The sequence below is a fragment of the Asterias rubens genome, chromosome 9 (assembly GCF_902459465.1).
Source record: "Asterias rubens chromosome 9, eAstRub1.3, whole genome shotgun sequence".
NCBI lineage: Eukaryota > Metazoa > Echinodermata > Asteroidea > Forcipulatida > Asteriidae > Asterias > Asterias rubens.
Genome location: NC_047070.1, coordinates 3,934,210 through 3,952,990, shown reverse-complemented (window position 1 = coordinate 3,952,990; position 18,781 = coordinate 3,934,210). Strand labels below are relative to the sequence as shown.

At 38.1% G+C, this 18,781-nt stretch overlaps 1 protein-coding gene across 1 annotated transcript; it reads left to right on the top strand.

Moving 5' to 3' along the window:
- The first annotated feature begins 111 nt into the window (after positions 1 to 111).
- On the top strand, positions 112 to 16,940 carry LOC117294485 (eukaryotic translation initiation factor 2-alpha kinase 3-like). Its single transcript, XM_033776912.1, has 16 exons — positions 112 to 280; positions 2,086 to 2,340; positions 2,981 to 3,110; positions 3,493 to 3,690; positions 4,371 to 4,504; positions 5,155 to 5,398; positions 5,909 to 6,056; positions 6,583 to 6,849; positions 7,671 to 7,827; positions 9,967 to 10,152; positions 12,754 to 12,876; positions 13,411 to 14,353; positions 15,308 to 15,487; positions 15,781 to 15,882; positions 16,156 to 16,218; positions 16,430 to 16,940. Exons 2-16 carry the CDS (start codon positions 2,126 to 2,128, stop codon positions 16,586 to 16,588), a joined length of 3,249 nt encoding a protein of 1,082 aa, XP_033632803.1. The 5' UTR covers positions 112 to 280; positions 2,086 to 2,125; the 3' UTR covers positions 16,589 to 16,940.
- The last annotated feature ends 1,841 nt before the right edge of the window (positions 16,941 to 18,781 follow it).

Genomic DNA, 18,781 nt, shown 5'->3' with positions numbered 1-18,781 from the left:
GGCTTATAAAAAAGCAACCAAAAACTATTGCCCATTGCCCGTTCGCGAATTACATACACGGGGACAAACCATAACAAACCATACATTAGTGCACACAACGTACGGCAAGCATATAGGGACACGTCATGTATTGAAACTTTGACCTCCGAATAATTTCAACTTCGCCAACATCATCTTTTGTTGGCTATTCTCTTCTGGATTGTGGTAGTTCTTGCAGAGGAGAGGAGATTTGAGTTGATGAGTCACCAATTGTTACTAGTTGCTGGTGGTAGACAAGTTGGTAGGTCTCATCTCATTTTGTGGAAATATTCTATTCTACTTCTACTACTAGTACTATAAAAGTACTAGTAATAGTACTAGTGCAGTGTGTACTGGACTGCAGTGTACTGCAGTGGTAATCATGGTAATTTCTATGCAGTGTTTACTTTTTTAAACATTGTGCTGCTGTGCTGTTAACCAGTTACAGTATGTCTCGGAAAAGTTTCCGTATGGCGCCACCACTTTTTCATTCGATATGAAATAATATAGTATCTAATTTACCTCAATGAAATATCCCTTTTTGTAAAAAAAGGGGTGAAAAAGTGGTGGCGCCATACGGAAAGTTATCCCTTAAATTTCCCAATGCTGTTTTTTGTACGCATTCATTTTCAAGAGGACAGTGGGGAGTGGATGGAGTCTCCCCTCTCCATCATCTATCTGAAATGATCATGTGACCTTGATTTGAGTAACTCAAAATATGCAAATAAATTTGATTACTCAAATAAATAATGTTAAAAAAACATGTTATTGTTATTGTTAAATTAGCAACTTTTGCAAAGTTTTGTTTACATTTTTTGAACAAAACACCATTCATTAATAATGGAAAAGTTTCCGTATGGCACCACCACTTTTTCATTTGATATGAAATAATATAGTATCTAATTTACCTCAATGAGATATCCCTTTTTGTAAAAAAGGGTGAAAAAGTGGTGGCGCCATACGGCAAGTTATCCAGAACGAACTATTTATAAACAACGTCATCACTGTTGACTGTTGTGTTTAGTTCATGTAGTTGCAATAACGTAACCCTCCTCCGGAGTTCCGGCGTTATTCCAACCATGGAGGTAGAATTCTACCTCCATGTTCCAACTAGTGTTGTGTGTACACTTGTGTTGTCATTTGTTACTGTTAGCCTTTTTCAATTTAAATTCAATTCAATTCATTGCACTTTATTTGTCATGTGGACAACGACAATTAAAACAAAGAACAGTCAGTTTAATTTAGGTCGTAGCATCAATATTTTGGTTAAAACATAAATATTTCCTCTAGTTTTGTAGTCCAAAACTGTTTTGTTAGTTTCTAAATGAATTTAATTTTAAATAAAAATGGAATCTGAACTACAATTATTTCTTACAAAAATATCCAAGTCAAATAAAAATACACCCTTTCAAATATAATATGTGTGCTGTGTTGCATATTGGTTAAATCGAACAAACACTTACACATTCGGAACTTTAAGCGCGCTTTGACCTCACAGGTTATTATTATATGCATTTAAAAGTTGCGGGGTTCGAAATACATGTAAACAACGCACCACGATGCAAAGGGCAGATTCAACATGGCTCATATTGTTTCTACTCTGAAAGGGTCTATTTAACACTCTGGAACAACATTTTTTGTTGAGAAAACAAATTTAACCCAAATGTAGACAAGAAAAAAAAATTGTACCGCCATGGTTTCTTTTAAAGACAGTGGACACTATTGGTAAATGTCAAACACTAGTCTTCACAGTTGGTATATCTCAACATATGCATAAAATAACAAACCTGTGAAAATTTGAGCTCAATCGGTCATCGAACTTGTGAGAGAATAATGAAAGAAAAAAACACCATTGTCACACGAAGTTGGGTACGTTTAGATGGTTGATTTCGAGACCTCAAGTTGAAAACTATGGCACTTCAGAGGGAGCCGTTTCTCACAATGTTTTATACCATCAACCTCTCCCCTTTACTCATCACCAAGAAAGGTTTTATGCTAATAATTATTTTGAGTAATTACCAATAGTGTCCACTGCCTTTAACAACAATGATGATATTTTCCCCTCAGAATGACAAGACATCACGCTCGTCTGCCTGAACCGTAGACGATGTTTGGTCGAATAACAATCAGCAAGACTCTCCTTGTAACAGCTATCTCGTTATCGCTGGCCCTCAGTGAGGCTGGGAGCACTTCACAAGAAACAAAGCCACGGCAACCTCCAGCTGACGATGTTGGATCCAGGCCCCCTCTCTACAAAGAAGGGGCGCGAGTTGCAACTTATAACACTTGCAGTGAGAAAACGGCATCCAATCATAAACACAGGTAAGAATGTATCGAATGACATGACGACAACCTACATTTTGGAATGGGAGTGGCTGGCACTCTGAGTTCGGTCGGTCGCCGGTCTGCAAGGGCTTAGCTCATCAATGAGAGTTAGAAGCATTTTTGCTTGCATGTGGCCTTTTTCCCACATCCTATGAACTTCCCTTGAAATGTTACAGTTTTCGAGAAGTAAGTAGAAATATGTCCGACCAAATCTCAAAGTTTGAAAACAGTGAATTTAACAGATGTTTAAACTTAAATGACCGACTGAGTTTAAGCTTTCAGGAAAAATAACTAGGGTAAATAGGGTTTACATGCTAAAATAGTGTTTGTCTCCTGAGACAAACATTCTTTTTGTGACGTTGTTTTACTCATTACTTAAGAACTTTAAAGTTTAATGTAAATCTGTGGCCATTGTGTTTTGTGTCCTACAAAAAGTAGCCAAACTCTTCTTTGTGTATTTAAGTTCTGTTATTTATGTTTATATTTCTGTTGTAATTGTAATTTGTTGTATTGTAAAGCGCATAGAGATGTTAATTCATATTATGCGCTATATAAATGTAATTTATTATTATTATTATTTGTTTAAGTTTAGATATTTCAGTTAAATTATTTATTTAATTGATTATTAACATCTTAGAGATCTGATGATCGTGAGTACCCTGGATGGCAAAGTGTCTGCTCTTGATCTTCACAATGCCGGGTCAGTCCAGTGGACGTTGGATACAGACATCGGTCCTCTTATGGACTCCTCCATTAGTAATTTAGAGGTAAGCATCACAACAAGTCCCTATCCACATGGGAGAAAAATAACAATTGTACTGTGTCACATTCACATGCATAACATAAAAAAAAGAAAGAAATGGATACCGAACCCGTAGTCCGTGTATTTGCTAATAAGCATAAATTTGCAGAGAACCAGCCGCAAATAGTGTTCATTTCATTGTGTTCTGGTGGGTTACCGTTTTCTGCTGAGCAAGATTTTGTTTTATGCTTAGTACTGTTTGATCAGTTGGTATAAAGTTGCAATTTTAATACCTTTGAGAAAGGCTTGAAACTACAGGCCATTAACTATTTTTTGCATTTATACCATAGGCTCTTTTGGTTGGTAATTCAGCTTATTCTATTTTCTCTTTTTTATACTCTTGTAAGATCGTCGGTACTGACGGCAGCTACAAGGTGATTCCATCCCTGGATGGGGGTTTATATCGCTGGGATGGGCACAACGTTGAGCCAGTACCCATCAATGCTGACACGCTTATGAGCTCCTCGTTCAAGCTAAGCAGCGATGCTATGATGGTTGGAGGGAAAGAGACGAGTACTTATGGTATCAATGCTGGCACAGGGCAGGTAAGCTGAATAAGCGTCTCAAGAAAATAATTACCCAACCTTTGAATTTATGTTCTGCCAAAATAGCCTACTTCAGAAGTAGACAATCCCGCACAATTGTACATTACATCAAGTTTCAATTTCTTTTTCTATTCATTACTAGATTTACAATTAGCCTTTTTGAGGTATGGTGGACACTATAGGAGTGCACTATTTGATTTGGGTGTATACAGACAAATTTTCCCAAACCTAATAATGTCATAGTATCGTGTTCACCATTTTTTTTAAATGGCTTATTCCTTGCTCTATTCATTACTAGAGTTTCAATTCGTTGACCAAGGCAATTATTTAGAGTTTCAATTCCTTGGTCTATGCATTTCTTAGAGTTTCAATTCCTTGGTCTATGCATTTCTTAGAGTTTCAATTCCTTGGTCTATGCATTTCTTAGAGTTTCAATTCCTTGGTCTATGCATTTCTTAGAGTTTCAATTCCTTGGTCTATGCATTTCTTAGAGTTTCAATTCCTTGGTCTATGCATTTCTTAGAGTTTCAATTCCTTGGTCTATGCATTTCTTAGAGTTTCAATTCCTTGGTCTATGCATTTCTTAGAGATTCAATTCCTTGGTCTATGCATTTCTTAGAGTTTCAATTCCTTGCTCTACGCATTACTTACAGCTCCAATTCCTTTCCCTGTATTGTTAGATTTTGTATATTTGCGGCGAGAGCGGTTGTCACATGTTCGAAGAGAACCAAAGTACAGATGAAGATGACATCATCGTTATTCAGCGAGTTCAGAGAATATGCCGAGCCGTTGAGCAACGCACTGGAGCAGAAAAGTAAGAAACAGTTCTCAGTTCTGGCAGGGGTTTTTCTTTTGTACTTTCTCACAATCTATGCACGAATTTCATAAAGCTCAAGAATTTTCTGCTCAGCAAAAATGAGCAGGATACCAGTCACAAATTGTACATGTGACATAGCGGTTTGGCTGGTAACCTTATTCTGGTAAGCACAGTTTTGTTATGCTCAGTTTCTTTTTCTACTAAGGCTCTATGATGGGCTCTGTTCATCCCTATGAGGCTGCAGTTACAACTTATGCCACTGAGTTCTGTCTTGTACCTTGGCTTGCTACGCCAAAAACTCTTGCAGTTCTTACCTAAGATTTGGGTTGGAATCCCGGTAGTTACACTTGTGTCCTTGAGCAAGACTATAGTTTCATCACTCCGGTATAAATGTGAGGGCACAAATTATTGTTGGTTTTGATTTAGCTTGGTGTGCTACATATTTGGCAGCACAGGCTGTAAACTCCCAAGGGAGCTGAAATGGTTTAGATGAAATAAATGGCCCAGTTACCAGTGGTGATAATGTTGGAATGCTGTGAGCATCACTAAGTGATGGATTGGAGTGTTATATAAGAAGCCACCATTGTTGTTATTAACAATAATTACATATTTTTAACAATTAACATATTTGATTTCTTTCTACAAAGATGGAACTTCAGTGTCGGTCAACACGAGATATCCTACCTCCCCGGTTCCCATGACAACGATGATGCTCACCACGACGACGATTACGATGATGACTACCAGGGATCAGTCTGCATAGAAGAATCGGACGAGGAACGGGCGGACTCCAGAGACTTATTGCATCCTGACTATAAGGTCTTCATCTCTCCTGGAACGGTGCTAGCCTTCAGTGAGAATGATCCTACCAGGTTGCTGTGGAAAAAAGAGGTTTGTGATTTTCCAGTTTGCCGCGAGAAATACTTCATGAGCTACTTTGTGGGGTGTCAGTAATTTTGATTGGTTTATAAAAAACATTCAAACTTTGCAGCCAAATTTAATTTAAAATACAGAGTTTTATAAGAATAGATTTGTTTAAAATTACAGAAAAAAACATAAGGAAATAAAAAAAAAATTTTTTTACATTTAAAAGTAAATTGGCTTGTGCCATTGACTAAAATATGAACAAAAATTGCTCGGTTAAGCAAGCACATAAAAAGAACAGGGATAATGGCAGAGTAGGTTAGAGCATCGTTTTCAAGTTCTGGTGGTTAAGTCACTGGAGTGTGGGTTCAGGTCCAGTTCGTCACACTTGTGTCCATGAGCCAGATACTTTACTATAACTGGTTCTCTTCACCCAGGAGTATAAATGGGTACCTGCGCTTTTTGTTCAAGGGATGTTTGAATCATTGTTAATGATTTGTTGCTGTTTCAACCTTTGATATTCCACCTTTTCTTCAGTTTTCAACTGCCATTGCTGCCGTGTGGACCATAAAGGAGGGCCAGCTTAAGCCCCTTGATCTCTTCGATGTGAAAAACATTCCTCTGTTGGGAGCTGATGGCAAAGTGCCCCCATCCTCAGAATTCGTTCATCCTGTTCTCTACATGGGTACGTTTAAAGGGAAATTACGTCATTCATATTTGTGTTTATATGGATTTGTCGGTTAGGTTATAACATGGAAACTCATTCCACTGACCTGTTTACATTCACTTGTCCGTGACTGCCAAGAAAAATGAGAGCAAATGGTGAAAAGTTTAAAGCCGTCACACAGATCATGCTCTATTGAAACTCACACATTCAAATGATGGTTGGTCAACAAACGCTTCAAAATTTTACAAAATGAATATTACTCTGAAAGAGAACGGCAACTGGTGAAACAATTTCACTGGATGCTTGGCAGGTCTGGAATTACACGAAGGTCACAGAGGTCATGGCCCGTGTTGCCCCTAGATTTGGTCTTGGTGCCCCTTCAAGATTTTCCAATGGAAGTGACCTTTGCAAATTGAAATTAGCCTAGCCTTCTCAAAGATAAAATTCCAGGCCAGGCTTAATTGGGAATAATATGTACTTTCATTCAAGAAACTCTGAATGCCAATTTTAAATTTATAATGTGACGCTATCATATCTTTTGTAGGTGAATACAACAAGCAAGCTTATGTGCACCCATCCAAAACGCTGCAGCAGAGCGTCAACGAGGCAGCAACAGTAGCAGCAGCTGCAGCAGCTGCAGCAGGTCAAAGTTCATCTGCTCCAGGAAGCAGCAACGCTCTTGCCTTACCCAGAGTTCAGTGGCGACCCTACATATCAACGCCCTCTAGAACGCCGATTGTTTCCAACTCGAAGCGACCACCATGGGCTGTGGATGCTGGGTCCATCACAGTGTGGTCTCAATATCCATTTGGTATGAAACCTCTTGATTTGTTTTTACCCTTTTGATATCTTTCCCCCCTCAAAACACAAAGTTTGCCACAATTCCTTGGCGTGTTATGGCCTAGCAGTTAAAAGCACCGGATTCAAGCTCTAGGGTTTGTGATTAGCAGAGTGTGGGTTCAAATCCCTGTCGTGACCCATGTCCTTAAGCCCTTAAGAAACTTAACCATGATTGATTAGTAAAGTAGGAAAAGTAGTGCTTTCTGCTCTACCAGTCAGGCATCTGATGGATGATACCTGAATCTACATTTGTATTGACTGTAAAGCGGGTAACACTGTTTCTGCCCCAGGAGTAGGTGGCAACGGCCTCCTTGGACAATAGTTGATTTGTAGCCCACACCTTGAAGTGGCTTTAGGCCTTATTTGTCTGGCGACCTATTAATAATAAGCTTAAGCCGTGTCCGAATTCACATCAATCTTGTCCCCTGTGACATGAGGTTGCCTTGGTGAGATGACCGACTAGAAGGATTGTTTTGAAATTGACGCTACGAAGCGTCATATAACTATCTATATAGGACTCCTATATTGAATTTTGGAGTATCATGGCAGTTTATACATGGCAAGAATAACATGTGATGCATGTTCCACCAATCATTGAAAAGGATCTTTGCTTGAACCAGTTTTGTTTGAAACTGTTTGTTGCGTTTTGACACCTAATCATATTTATGAATTATTGTGTATGTTAACTTTTTCAGTCAAAGAGTTTTGATCAGGAAAATTTACAAAAGTACAGGTTTTTATTTTTATTATTTTTTTATTATCCGTTTTTGTGTCCGTTTGTCTTTGTTACAGATTTAGGTTATTACTCGTTGGATCAGCAGAGCCTTTTAAAATTTCATGTGATTGGTCCAAACAAGAAGCCGGCTTTTGTTGATTCTAACGATAGCGGTTCCCCTGACGACCCTGATGGACTTGAAATATTGCTGACAGTCTCTGCTGCATTTTGGTGGTAAGTAGCTGGAAAGATTTTTTTGTAAAATGTAGAATTCATCTTTGCCTTTGAAGTCTGCTTTTAATTTCCTGTAAGTAAAACAAAACTTTCAAAAACGAACTGAGGATTGCGAATGTTTTAAGGAACATTAAGAAATTGGTTAGAAAACAAATCGTCTAAGATCACAGATTTACGTAAAACTTACACGGTCTAATGATGATGATAGTAGAAAACATTCCTTGAAATATTTCTGTCTGAAATGTTATGTTTGATGACAAATAAATCAAACTATTTTTCCATTTGGAGTGAATCGCTCAGTGAGCGTTTAATTAAAAAAAAATTGATGGCATGAAAAATGTAGAGTGTAATCGGTTTTTCACTATTCTTTCGTGACCCAGATGGCCAATCTATCTCAAACTTCTACAGGGTTGTCAGTTTATGTATATGGTGGATTACATAAGCGCTCACACTGCCAGCAACTGTTTTATTAGCAAAATCCAATTCTGTAATGTTGCATTGTTCCAGCACTTGACAGGGTTAACCACTTCACTTTTCCTAACTGGCTCCTGGCTAACAGTTATAATAATAATAATAATAATAAGACATTTGTAAAGCGCCTAATGCAAAAGCCTCTAAGTGCATTAAAGAAACAACAAAATAAACAATTAGAGAAAGATACAAGATACAAATAGGCAAATTACAAAAAAGAAGCTTTAAACAAATGAGTTTTCAACAAGGACTTAAAACATTGTAAAGTATTAGCTTGGCGAATATGCACAGGAAGACTATTCCAAAGAAACGGTGCGTCGTAAGAAAAAGATCTGTGGCCATAAAAAATGGAAGAAGCTCTAGTAGCAGAAAGCAATGACTGTTGAGATGATCGTAAAGTCCAAGTAGGGGAATAATGATGAACAAGTTCAGATAAATAAGCAGGAGATTGACATGTTTGAGCCTTGAAAGTTAACAGAAGAATTTTGTAAACTGTTCGAAACTTAACTGGGAGCCAATGCAATTGCATTAGTACAGGTGTAATATGGTGAGAACGAGGCAGACAAGAAACGAGGCGAGCAGCAGTGTTCTGTACACGTTGAATTTTAGCAAGATCTTTATCGGGGAGTCCATACAGAAGTGAATTGCAGGAATCAAGTCTAGTAGTGACGAAGGCATGAACAAGACGAAGAGTAGTTGCTTCATCCAGGTAGCGGCGAATTTGTGATTTTTTCCTAATAGCCATGAGAGCTCCTTTGCAAACATTATCACAATGTCTACTCATGCACAATGATGAATCCATAATAACACCGAGGTTACGGGCAAACTCAGATGGTTCAATGACAGACTGGGCAATTTGTATTGTTGGCGGCGAAATCTTTTTTGCGAAACGAGATCTCAAAAATAAAATCTCAGTTTTTGAGTCATTCAAAGCAAGTTTATTTGACAACGCCCAAGATTTGACATCTTGAATGCACACTTCAACTTTTGCAATGGCAGAAGCGCTATCAGCTGGATCAAATGTAATGTAAAGCTGGGTGTCGTCAGCGTAAGCAACACTAGAAATACCATGGGCAGCAATGAGGTCTTGCAAGGGTGCACTGAACAATATAAATTCAAGTGGCCCAGCTACAGAACCTTGTGGAACACCACACCAGAGATGATGGTGATCTGATTTAACATTATTGATGAGAACATGCTGGGTTCTGTTGTTCAGATAAGAAGAGAACCAGTTAAGGGCAGTTCCAGTTATTCCATAGCGTGAAGATAAACGTTGGATGAGATGCTCATGGTTGATAGTGTCAAATGCAGCTGAAAAATCTAACAGCACGAGGATTGCTTCCTTATGGTTGTCCAGTGCACGTAAGATTTCGTCCTGCACACGAACAAGAGCAGTCTCAGTACTGTGGAAAGGACGATAAGCAGACTGCATTTTAGCATGGAGGTTATTTTCATGGAGATAGTCATGAAGTTGACTAACAACAGCACGCTCAATCAATTTGGAGATGAATCTCAAGTTAGAGATAGGACGATAATTTGACAAACACTCTGGGTCCAAATGTTGCTTTTTCAGAAGTATAAATACAAGGAACAACTTATTTTCAGTGGCCGGTTTTATTTCGGAATTCTACACCATTTTAAGAAATTATCTTTTTACATTTTGTACAGGAAAGAAATCCTGGCAATAAGTCTGGTTCTGGCCCTTGGTATGCAGTTCTTGTGTCATATGCTGAGGCGAGGTGCCAGACTAGAGAGAGTGGATAGTTTAAGCTTTGGCAGAGTCAGCACACAAGAGTCAGTGTTTGAGGACACCAGTGGAGGTGCAGAGAACCAGCCAAAAGAGTATAAATCGAGGTAAGAATATTATCGGGCTTTGCGAAGCCATGGTTTTGGGTTTGGGCTCTGTCTTAGACTCTGTCAGTTGTTTTGAAAACGTGTGGTTTTGATACAGGGCTTCAAAGAGGTAGAAGGAGCCTAAACTCGGGGTCCAAGCCTAATCGATTGTTTTCGAAAATTGAGTAATACCATTCACCTTGGCATGAAGTTGTTAGGCCGTTTCTGAATTGGCATAAGTAACATGCATTGTGGCTACAGCTAGATTTTCGTGTCAGCCGTGTGTTAGCCGTAGCTGTATCCGCCACTTCAGATACGGCTAAGGCTGTGGATAAAAAGGCAGGTCCCTCAATAATATTGTTTATCAATGCACTGATTGTACTAATCAAATAGGGAATCAGACAAAATGTCCTCACTCTGAATTTGTAGATTTGCTCCACATGCTTCTTCATTTTGCATGAATAATTATTTACATTCCTTGATTATGAAAGGTCAAATGAAATTTTCCCCAGGATTTTTTAAACTCTGGCATTTTGGCCCAAATTTTGGAGGTTTTGCCAAAAACACACTTAGCTGAAACGAGGACCTTTAGAATGTTTTCTACTTTTATCTTGGTTTTAAGCAAAGTGCAATTTTCTTCAAATCGTCAGTCTTTTAATTATGCCTTTTAACCCTCTAGTCACTAAACCGCCCGAGTTTCTGAAAACCAATTTTTCAAGATTCTTGCAGTAAACAACTGGAATCGTAGTTCAATTTTTAACAGATAGCTTAATATTTATGCACAATTTTTTACCCTTTCGGTAATGTTTGTATAAAAGTACAAGCTCCCATTGGGAACAATAATCGGCTCTCTAAATTTTTTTGTAAGGATAAAATGGACACAATAGCTTTTCAAGGCTTTTATCTGACTCTATATAACAAATATTAGAGAGTTCAATTTTTAACAGATAGCTTAATATTTATGCACAATTTTTTACCCTTTCGGTAATGTTTGTATAAAAGTACAAGCTCCCATTGGGAACAATAATGTTTTTTTGTAAGGATAAAATGGACACAATAGCTTTTCAAGGCCTTTATCTGACTCTCTAATATTTGTTATATAGAGTCAGATAAAAGCCTTGAAAAGCTATTGTGTCCATTTTATCCTTACAAAAAAATATTAGAGAGCCGATTATTGTTCCCAATGGGAGCTTGTACTTTTATACAAACATTACCGAAAGGGTAAAAAATTGTGCATAAATATTAAGCTATCTGTTAAAAATTGAACTACGATTCCAGTTGTTTACTGCAAGAATCTTGAAAAATTGGTTTTCAGAAACTCGGGCGGTGCAGTGACTAGAGGGTTAATATAATTCTGTGTGTATTTTCTTGTGCCCTCTGGTTTTTCCCATGGATTTTTGACAATGTTTGTACTATTAATATCTTGTTTATTTTCAAATTGTAAATTTTTTATTTTGTGTAATTTTTAACATATTTGATATTTTTCACTGCGATGAATGTCTTTATAAATCGTTTTTGAAAAAAAAAAAAAAAAAAAAATGCCCTTGTGCAATCTTGAGTGTTCTGTATGGTTTTTATCTTGATGAGTGTTGTGAATTCAAAGAAAGAAACTAAAATGAAACTGATGAATTATAAACTGCAATTTGCACATTTCTTTTGTGGTCCACCCTTGTCATGGTCTGCTTCCAATTCACTTGTCCAAAATTGTATTTAATTTTGTATGTATTCGATTGTTTGTGTTTTGTGTTTATTTGTGTTCTTATTTTTTTTAAATTCTTACTAGTATAGTTTATAGTTTAGCCACTGTATGCTTATTAAATATTTGCTATTGCTTAGTTACCTGCATTTTATTAGGCCTACTTTGTTTACAATAATAATTACATATCTATATTTATATTTCTGTGTAGCCCAGGTTTGGGGCAACAATTTAACGAATCATAGTATGTATTCCTTTTGCTGTCCCTTGCCTATCTCTAGTTTATTGTCTTGTGTTTTGTCATAAATACAGTTTTTACGGTAAACAAAAGATCCTCAATAGTAATAATAGTATCGGCTTATATATAAGTTATATCAGTTATATAATGAATAGGGTAGATGGCCTTAGCTTTCGATCCAATCCGGACCTTCTTCAGAGGCATAAAACAAGTACAAACAAATACATATCCATTTATAGAAAAAGAGAGGGGGAAAGGGATTAAGGAAAGGATCCAGAAAGAAGCGGGAAAATAACAGCCAATCAAAGTTTCTATTTCAGAAACAATATTGGTGGCTATGAACCAATAGGAGTGAAGTGGCGAGGACAAAGGATGTGTAGAATGAAAGGAAGGGTTACTGGACCATAAAAGTGGTGAATGTATTGTTCGACAACAATGCAGGGAGACATGAAAGGGTAGGATTAGAGAGCAAGTTGACATGAATATCAGTTATATATAATAACACTGATTCATTATTTGGCTTTAGAATTTTTAGATACTATTTTTAGTTTGGGATATAATCTTTAATTATGAAATAAACCCATGGCTACTTCTGCTCAGTTTTTTCAACACTTTTTACAATTTATGTTTGTTTATGTACCTTAAGTTTTCGTCTTTTTGAAACCTTTTTACCTTTTCTTTCCTCTAGGTACCTGACAGACTTTGAACATCAGCAGTGTCTTGGTAAGGGTGGATTCGGCATTGTTTTTGAAGCCAAGAATGTTGTCGATGAAAACAGCTATGCAGTCAAGAGAATTTGCCTTCCAAACAGGTAAAGAGAGTTCTGAAAATTCTATGCAAAATATTCAAGCATTCACATGAGAGGTTTTTAAAGGGTCTATGTACTTTTTGTAGGGCAAAAAACACAATGTCTACAGATTTACACTAAACTTACACAATTTGAAGATAATGGTAGTTTTTGAGAAATGAGTAAAACAATGTCATGAAAATAATTTTTGTCTCGGTGATCATGAGACCAAAATAATGTAGCATGTAAAAATGTATTTTCATGACATTATTTTACTCATTTCTCAAAAACTACAGCACCTCAGTAAGTAATATTTTAAGGTACGCTTTCTACTATCATTATCTTCAAACGGTGTAAGTTTAATGTTAATCTGTGGACATTGTGTTTTGTGTTACAAAAAGTACCCAAAGAGACTTTTTTAATATTGAAGTTTTATAGTGAAGAGGTAGCCAATACCAGCGATGTAGTGCTGCAATAAAACATGATCACTTTCTCCCCTGATGAGAGTTTGCTTCTTGATTAACTCCGTTTAACCAAATTGTTGTTTGTTATCCACAGAACCCAAGCGCGTAAGAAAGTTCTTCGCGAGGCTCGGATATTGGCTCGATTGGATCACAGCGGTATCGTTCGTTACTTCAACTCGTGGTTAGAGGAGCCCCCGGCGGGTTGGCAGAAACAGCAAGATGATCACCTACTCGGAGACAGCCTTGTCAATTCCAGCCATGCCACGCTTCTATCCCATTCCACAACGGCCAATTTTAACAAGGACAGTCTGTTAATGCGAGACAAAGAACAGTTCCTGAATCAAACGGGTTCACATATTCCAACCCCAGGCGGGGACAGAGATGCGGAGAGCGACCTCTTCATACCGACCGTCGACATTGAGGACCTTTCGAGGCGAGTCGGAACGTACCTCTCAAATTTACCGGATGAGAGCGGTTCATTTAGTATCGAATTCCGTGATGAAGATGACGGCGAAGCAGGGATGAACTTAACACCAAAGATCGACGAATCGGATTACGGCAAAAGTGGCGACTCCGATTTAAAAACACCAGTGAATGGTCCACTGTACCTTCCCTTCAAGAATTATTCCACAGTTCCAAACAATCACAGACAACCCGACTGTGAGACCTCGGACTCACTCCAAGTGGTGTTCGAAACGAACAGTACTGCTTCAAAAAGCAACCGCACAAACACGAGGAACAATAACACGAATAACTGTGGTTCGGAGAGCTCCACGTCCGATTTCAGTCATGAGCTGTCGAGGGTTTCTGATGGACACTCGAGGGAAGGCGAAGCCGAGGAGCCCAAACCATGTCAGGGTGTCCCTAAGGTGTATCTTTACATCCAGATGCAGCTTTGCCAGAAAGAAACACTGAAGGATTGGTTGGGTGCGAACACTCTGAGTAGGGACCGGGTGAAGCTTCTGCACATCTTCCAGCAGATCTTGGGAGCGGTGGAGTATGTTCATACGTGTGGGATGATCCATAGAGACCTCAAGGTTAGTCTTGAAGTCAAGACGGTAATTGTTAAGCGCGGTGTAGTTATAGCGCGATGTAGCTACGGGGACGGTACGCTCATCCTCGATCCCAGTATGGGTGTGCGAGTCAGTGGCAATTATCACGCAATTAGAGCTGCCACGCGCTACCCTGCGACCGTTGCATGTGTATAATTGCACTGTGACTGTTGCATGAATGGCAGAATGTGTGTTAGTAACAAATAGGCAGCGCCTAACGACCTGTCATCAAGTCTACCTCAAGGTAGGATTAGGGAGTAGGATAAGTTGGCAATTAAAGGCACTGGACACTGTTGTTAATTTCTCAAAACAATTGTTAGCATAACACCTCACTTGGTAACGAGCAATGGAGAGCCGTTGATAGTATCAAACATTGTGAGAAATGGCTCTCCCTGAGGTAGGCCTACTTTAGTTTTTTGAGAAAGAAGTAATTTGTCACTAAAATATTTGAATTGAATTCTAGACCTCAGCTAAGGTCTTAGGTCTTGAATTCAAATCTAAAAACACACAATTTGTGCAACAAGGGTGTTTTTTCTTCCATTATTCTCTCGCAACTACGACAACCAATTGAGTTCAAATTTTCACAGGTTTGTTATTTTATGCATATATGTAGAGATACACCAGGTGAGAAGACTGGTCTTTGACAATTACTAAAGGTGTCCAGTGCCTTTAACAGAGCAAGTTCGTTTGAAATGTAGGAGTGTTACTTTTTTGTTGCTGTGATGACATATTTGAAACATAACTCGGGTTTCCTTGTGGGTTTTACTTGAAGTATTAAGTTAAATAGTGTTTAAAAAAATCAAAATAATAATGAATGGCCTGACGTTTGGACCCTAGCAGAGTCTTTCTCAAAGGCTAAACATAGTAAAATATAGTCCTGAGCCAATGACCTCATGCATTTATTTAATTCACAATTTGCCGTCTTTCTTTCCCATCCAGCCTTCCAACATTTTCTTCTCGGCAGAGGGTACGGTCAAAGTGGGTGACTTTGGTCTGGTAACTGCAGTCGACACACAGATTGAGACATTGGACACACTGGATGATGACCAGACTAGCGTTGACTCTAATAAGAAACACACCAGTCAAGTTGGTACCCAGCTCTATATGAGTCCAGAACAGGTAATGATGCTATCAACTTTGTTAACTTGGAACCTTGTAGTTGGATTTTTTTTAAATATCATTTAAAGGCACTGGGCACTGTTGGTAATTACTCAAAGTATTTATTAGCATAAAACTTACTTGGTAAGGAGTAATGGAGAGCTGTAATATAAAACATTGTGAGAAACCGCTCCCCTGAATCATGTGGAAAGCCTGCCAATAGAGGGCGCCATCTATGTTTTCACTTGAGACCTTTCACACCCACCATGCAAAGTTTCAAATTCTAATCGTTATTTGTGATTTGTTTTTTCCAGCTGAGTGGCAAGAGTTACGACCACAAAGTGGACATCTACTCCTTAGGTCTCATTTTCTTTGAACTGTTACATCCTTTTAGCACACAGATGGAAAGAATCATGGTAGGTGTTATTTTTGACAGTCTTGAAGATATTTGAGGTTTTTAAGTTTCAGTAGAGGGTGTCTTGGCCTAGCGGTCAATCGCACTGGACTTGAATTGGTGTTTCTGATTAGCAGAGTGTGGGTTTGGGTCCCTACCTTGTGATCTTTATGAGCTCCGTCAGCATTTATTTTAATCTTCCGATTCAAGCCTAGTTTATATGTAAGATTGTAAGGAAATACATTTATGTCTAACATCTCCTCAATGTTTGTTTTTATTTATTTATTTTTGGTAGGTAATGACAGGATCCCGGCAACAGAGTTTTCCAGATAGATTTCAAAAAGAACTCCCAAAAGAGGTAGGATTTTTTTTATTTATGTCTTTAGTTGTTTTCTACGAATGGTTGACTTGTGTATGTGGAGTGCTTTTCCCAAGTTCTGAGTGTACAGACCAGTGTATGGGATAGACACAAATAATTTGTTTATTATTTCTTTGCTTGTAATTCTGAGAAAGAGAAACAAAAATGGCAGATCAAAATGTTTATTGGTGACTTTTTACTATTTTTTCAGACCGAGCTTATTAAGTGGCTACTGTCGAACTGTCCAATGGCGAGGCCCGACACCATTGACATCACAGAAAGCACCACCTTCAAACGCCTGTACAGAGACTTTGTCCCGCCAAATCCATTGGCCAATAGAGGGCGGTATGCTTCAAACTCCAGCAACTGAACACTGTTACTAGCGAGTTCCACTGTGTGTAAATTTCTTTTAGTGGAGTGATTTCATGTTCTCTACCTTGTGAAGAACGAGAACAAAATAGTTAAGGGAACATAAGAGTGTCTCCGTAAGGGAATTCTGAAGACTGTGGCGGCCCAAAAGTGTATGAAGTCTATACAATTGTGTACCAGGGCAAAGGAATGAACAAAAGATGTCTCCACAGGGATGCACAAAACTTAACTTGAGTTGGCTCTGACTTTGTGTAAACTTCACATGGGTGGCAGGCCTATATGCTTCGTTTTTGTGCAAGACATTTTCTCCTTGGTAAAGGGCACCCTATGAGGAAACTGTACATTTCTACTGGAGCATTTCAAGGGCACCAAGGCAATGATCAGGGGGGTTTGGAGGCAATCGCCTTCGCTGCCTCCGTGAAGTACCGGGCCTGGGGTTGAGTGTTTGTTTTTAGAAGAACCGTTGTGGTCTCGACTTTCCAAATAGTTTGCGTCTTCAGGAGAAAGGAATGTCCAAATGCCTTTTTGTTCTCCATTGCTTGGACATGACAACACTTGTGTAGCATTGCTTGCAAGCTTGTTCCTGTTCATGCTGTCACTTTGTGTAGTTCCGTAAACATTGTTTGAAGATGCCTGTGTGATGCATGAGAAATGGGTCACTGGGCACCATGATTATTGCTCACTTAGTGATGGCAGCTCATCAAAGTCGCTTTAAGTCTTCTTTACTGGTTCTACAAGTTGAACTTGTTCTCAGGTTATGGCGTTGTAGTTATTCATTGAGGTCCAAGTATGAGCAGGGCCCAATTTCATGGAGCTGCTTTTAAAAAGCAGGAAGAGTGGCTAAGCACAACTAAATTATGCTTACCCGTGTAAGGTTACCACCCCAAAAAGCATGTAGCATCTGTGACTGGTATCCTTCTCATATTTCCAGCTTTTAAAAGCAGCTCCCAGAAAATATACTCTGGGATCTATTTCATAAAGCACTAAGATTCGTCTTATGATGTGTTGTCATTATGATCATAGCAGTTTGCATTGTGACATCACACTTTGCTTAGCCGTTGAAATGGATTTGCACTTGGGTAGGGTCATAGATTGGTCTTTGTCAACAGAATGCTTATTTATAGGCAAAGTTGTTAAGAAAGAAAGAGAAAATGAAAGTTACATGAACAACTTTCAGGTGGTACTTGCTTTGAAAACTGCTTTTTAACAAGAATGTCAAATCCATCCAGGTTTTAGTGAGGTGGCAGTGGGTACCGACTGAATCTATGGCCACATCACTCGTGAGGGAACACCACCCCTCAGAAGTCCTTAGATCTGATGTTTATGATGAAAAATTATCTGACAGGGAATTCTCTCTCAAAATAGTTTTGCATTGCTTCTTGCAAAGTAAGTTTTTATGGTCACAATATCTACCAATATATGACCCTACCTTTAAGAAAAATTTTAGCTCTTTGTGATACAGTCCCCAGGACCAAAACATTGCCAAAGCTATAACGTATCTTAAAATAATTCACTTGACTTCTTGATTGTCTTTTAAGATCTCTTCTTCAAACACTAAAGTAGAAGTCGGACAAATATTTATGAACTGCTGTCATTTATTTGATACAGGCAAAATCAGGTTTCTAATATGCAACATCTAACACAAACAAAATTATTTCATAATACTTAAATTTAAATATCTTTTTTTCTAACTTTATACAATTAATCAACAGATTTATATTGAAAAATTAAGACTCTAAAAATATTTGAGGTTTTCTCATCATCAAAAATGTAATTCGTTCATTAAAAACAGATGTTAGTAATATTATTTGTTTGCTTTTCATGGTGTTGACAAATATGAATAATCTAGTAATCTTGCAGGTACAACCTTTTGGAAATCTCTTTTGGAAGGGGTGTTGGCTCTGAAAAGAGCTGATTTGGTATCGTCTTCCTTCTGAAGAAAAGCGGGGGGAACTGTTTTAAACATTGAGACCACAGCGGCTCTTTTCAGAGCCAACACTCCTCTCAAAGTTGATTTAAACATGATTGTACCCACAAGGTTTCTAAATTATAGTTACGTCTTAAAACAGGTGTTTGAAATTGGAAATTTTTTAACAAACTAAACTCCTTCTTTCTACTAAAACTTATAATACAGTTTTACTGTTTCTGAAATTTTAAACAGGATTATTGTCTGCTCTGGTAACTTTTTTGAGAT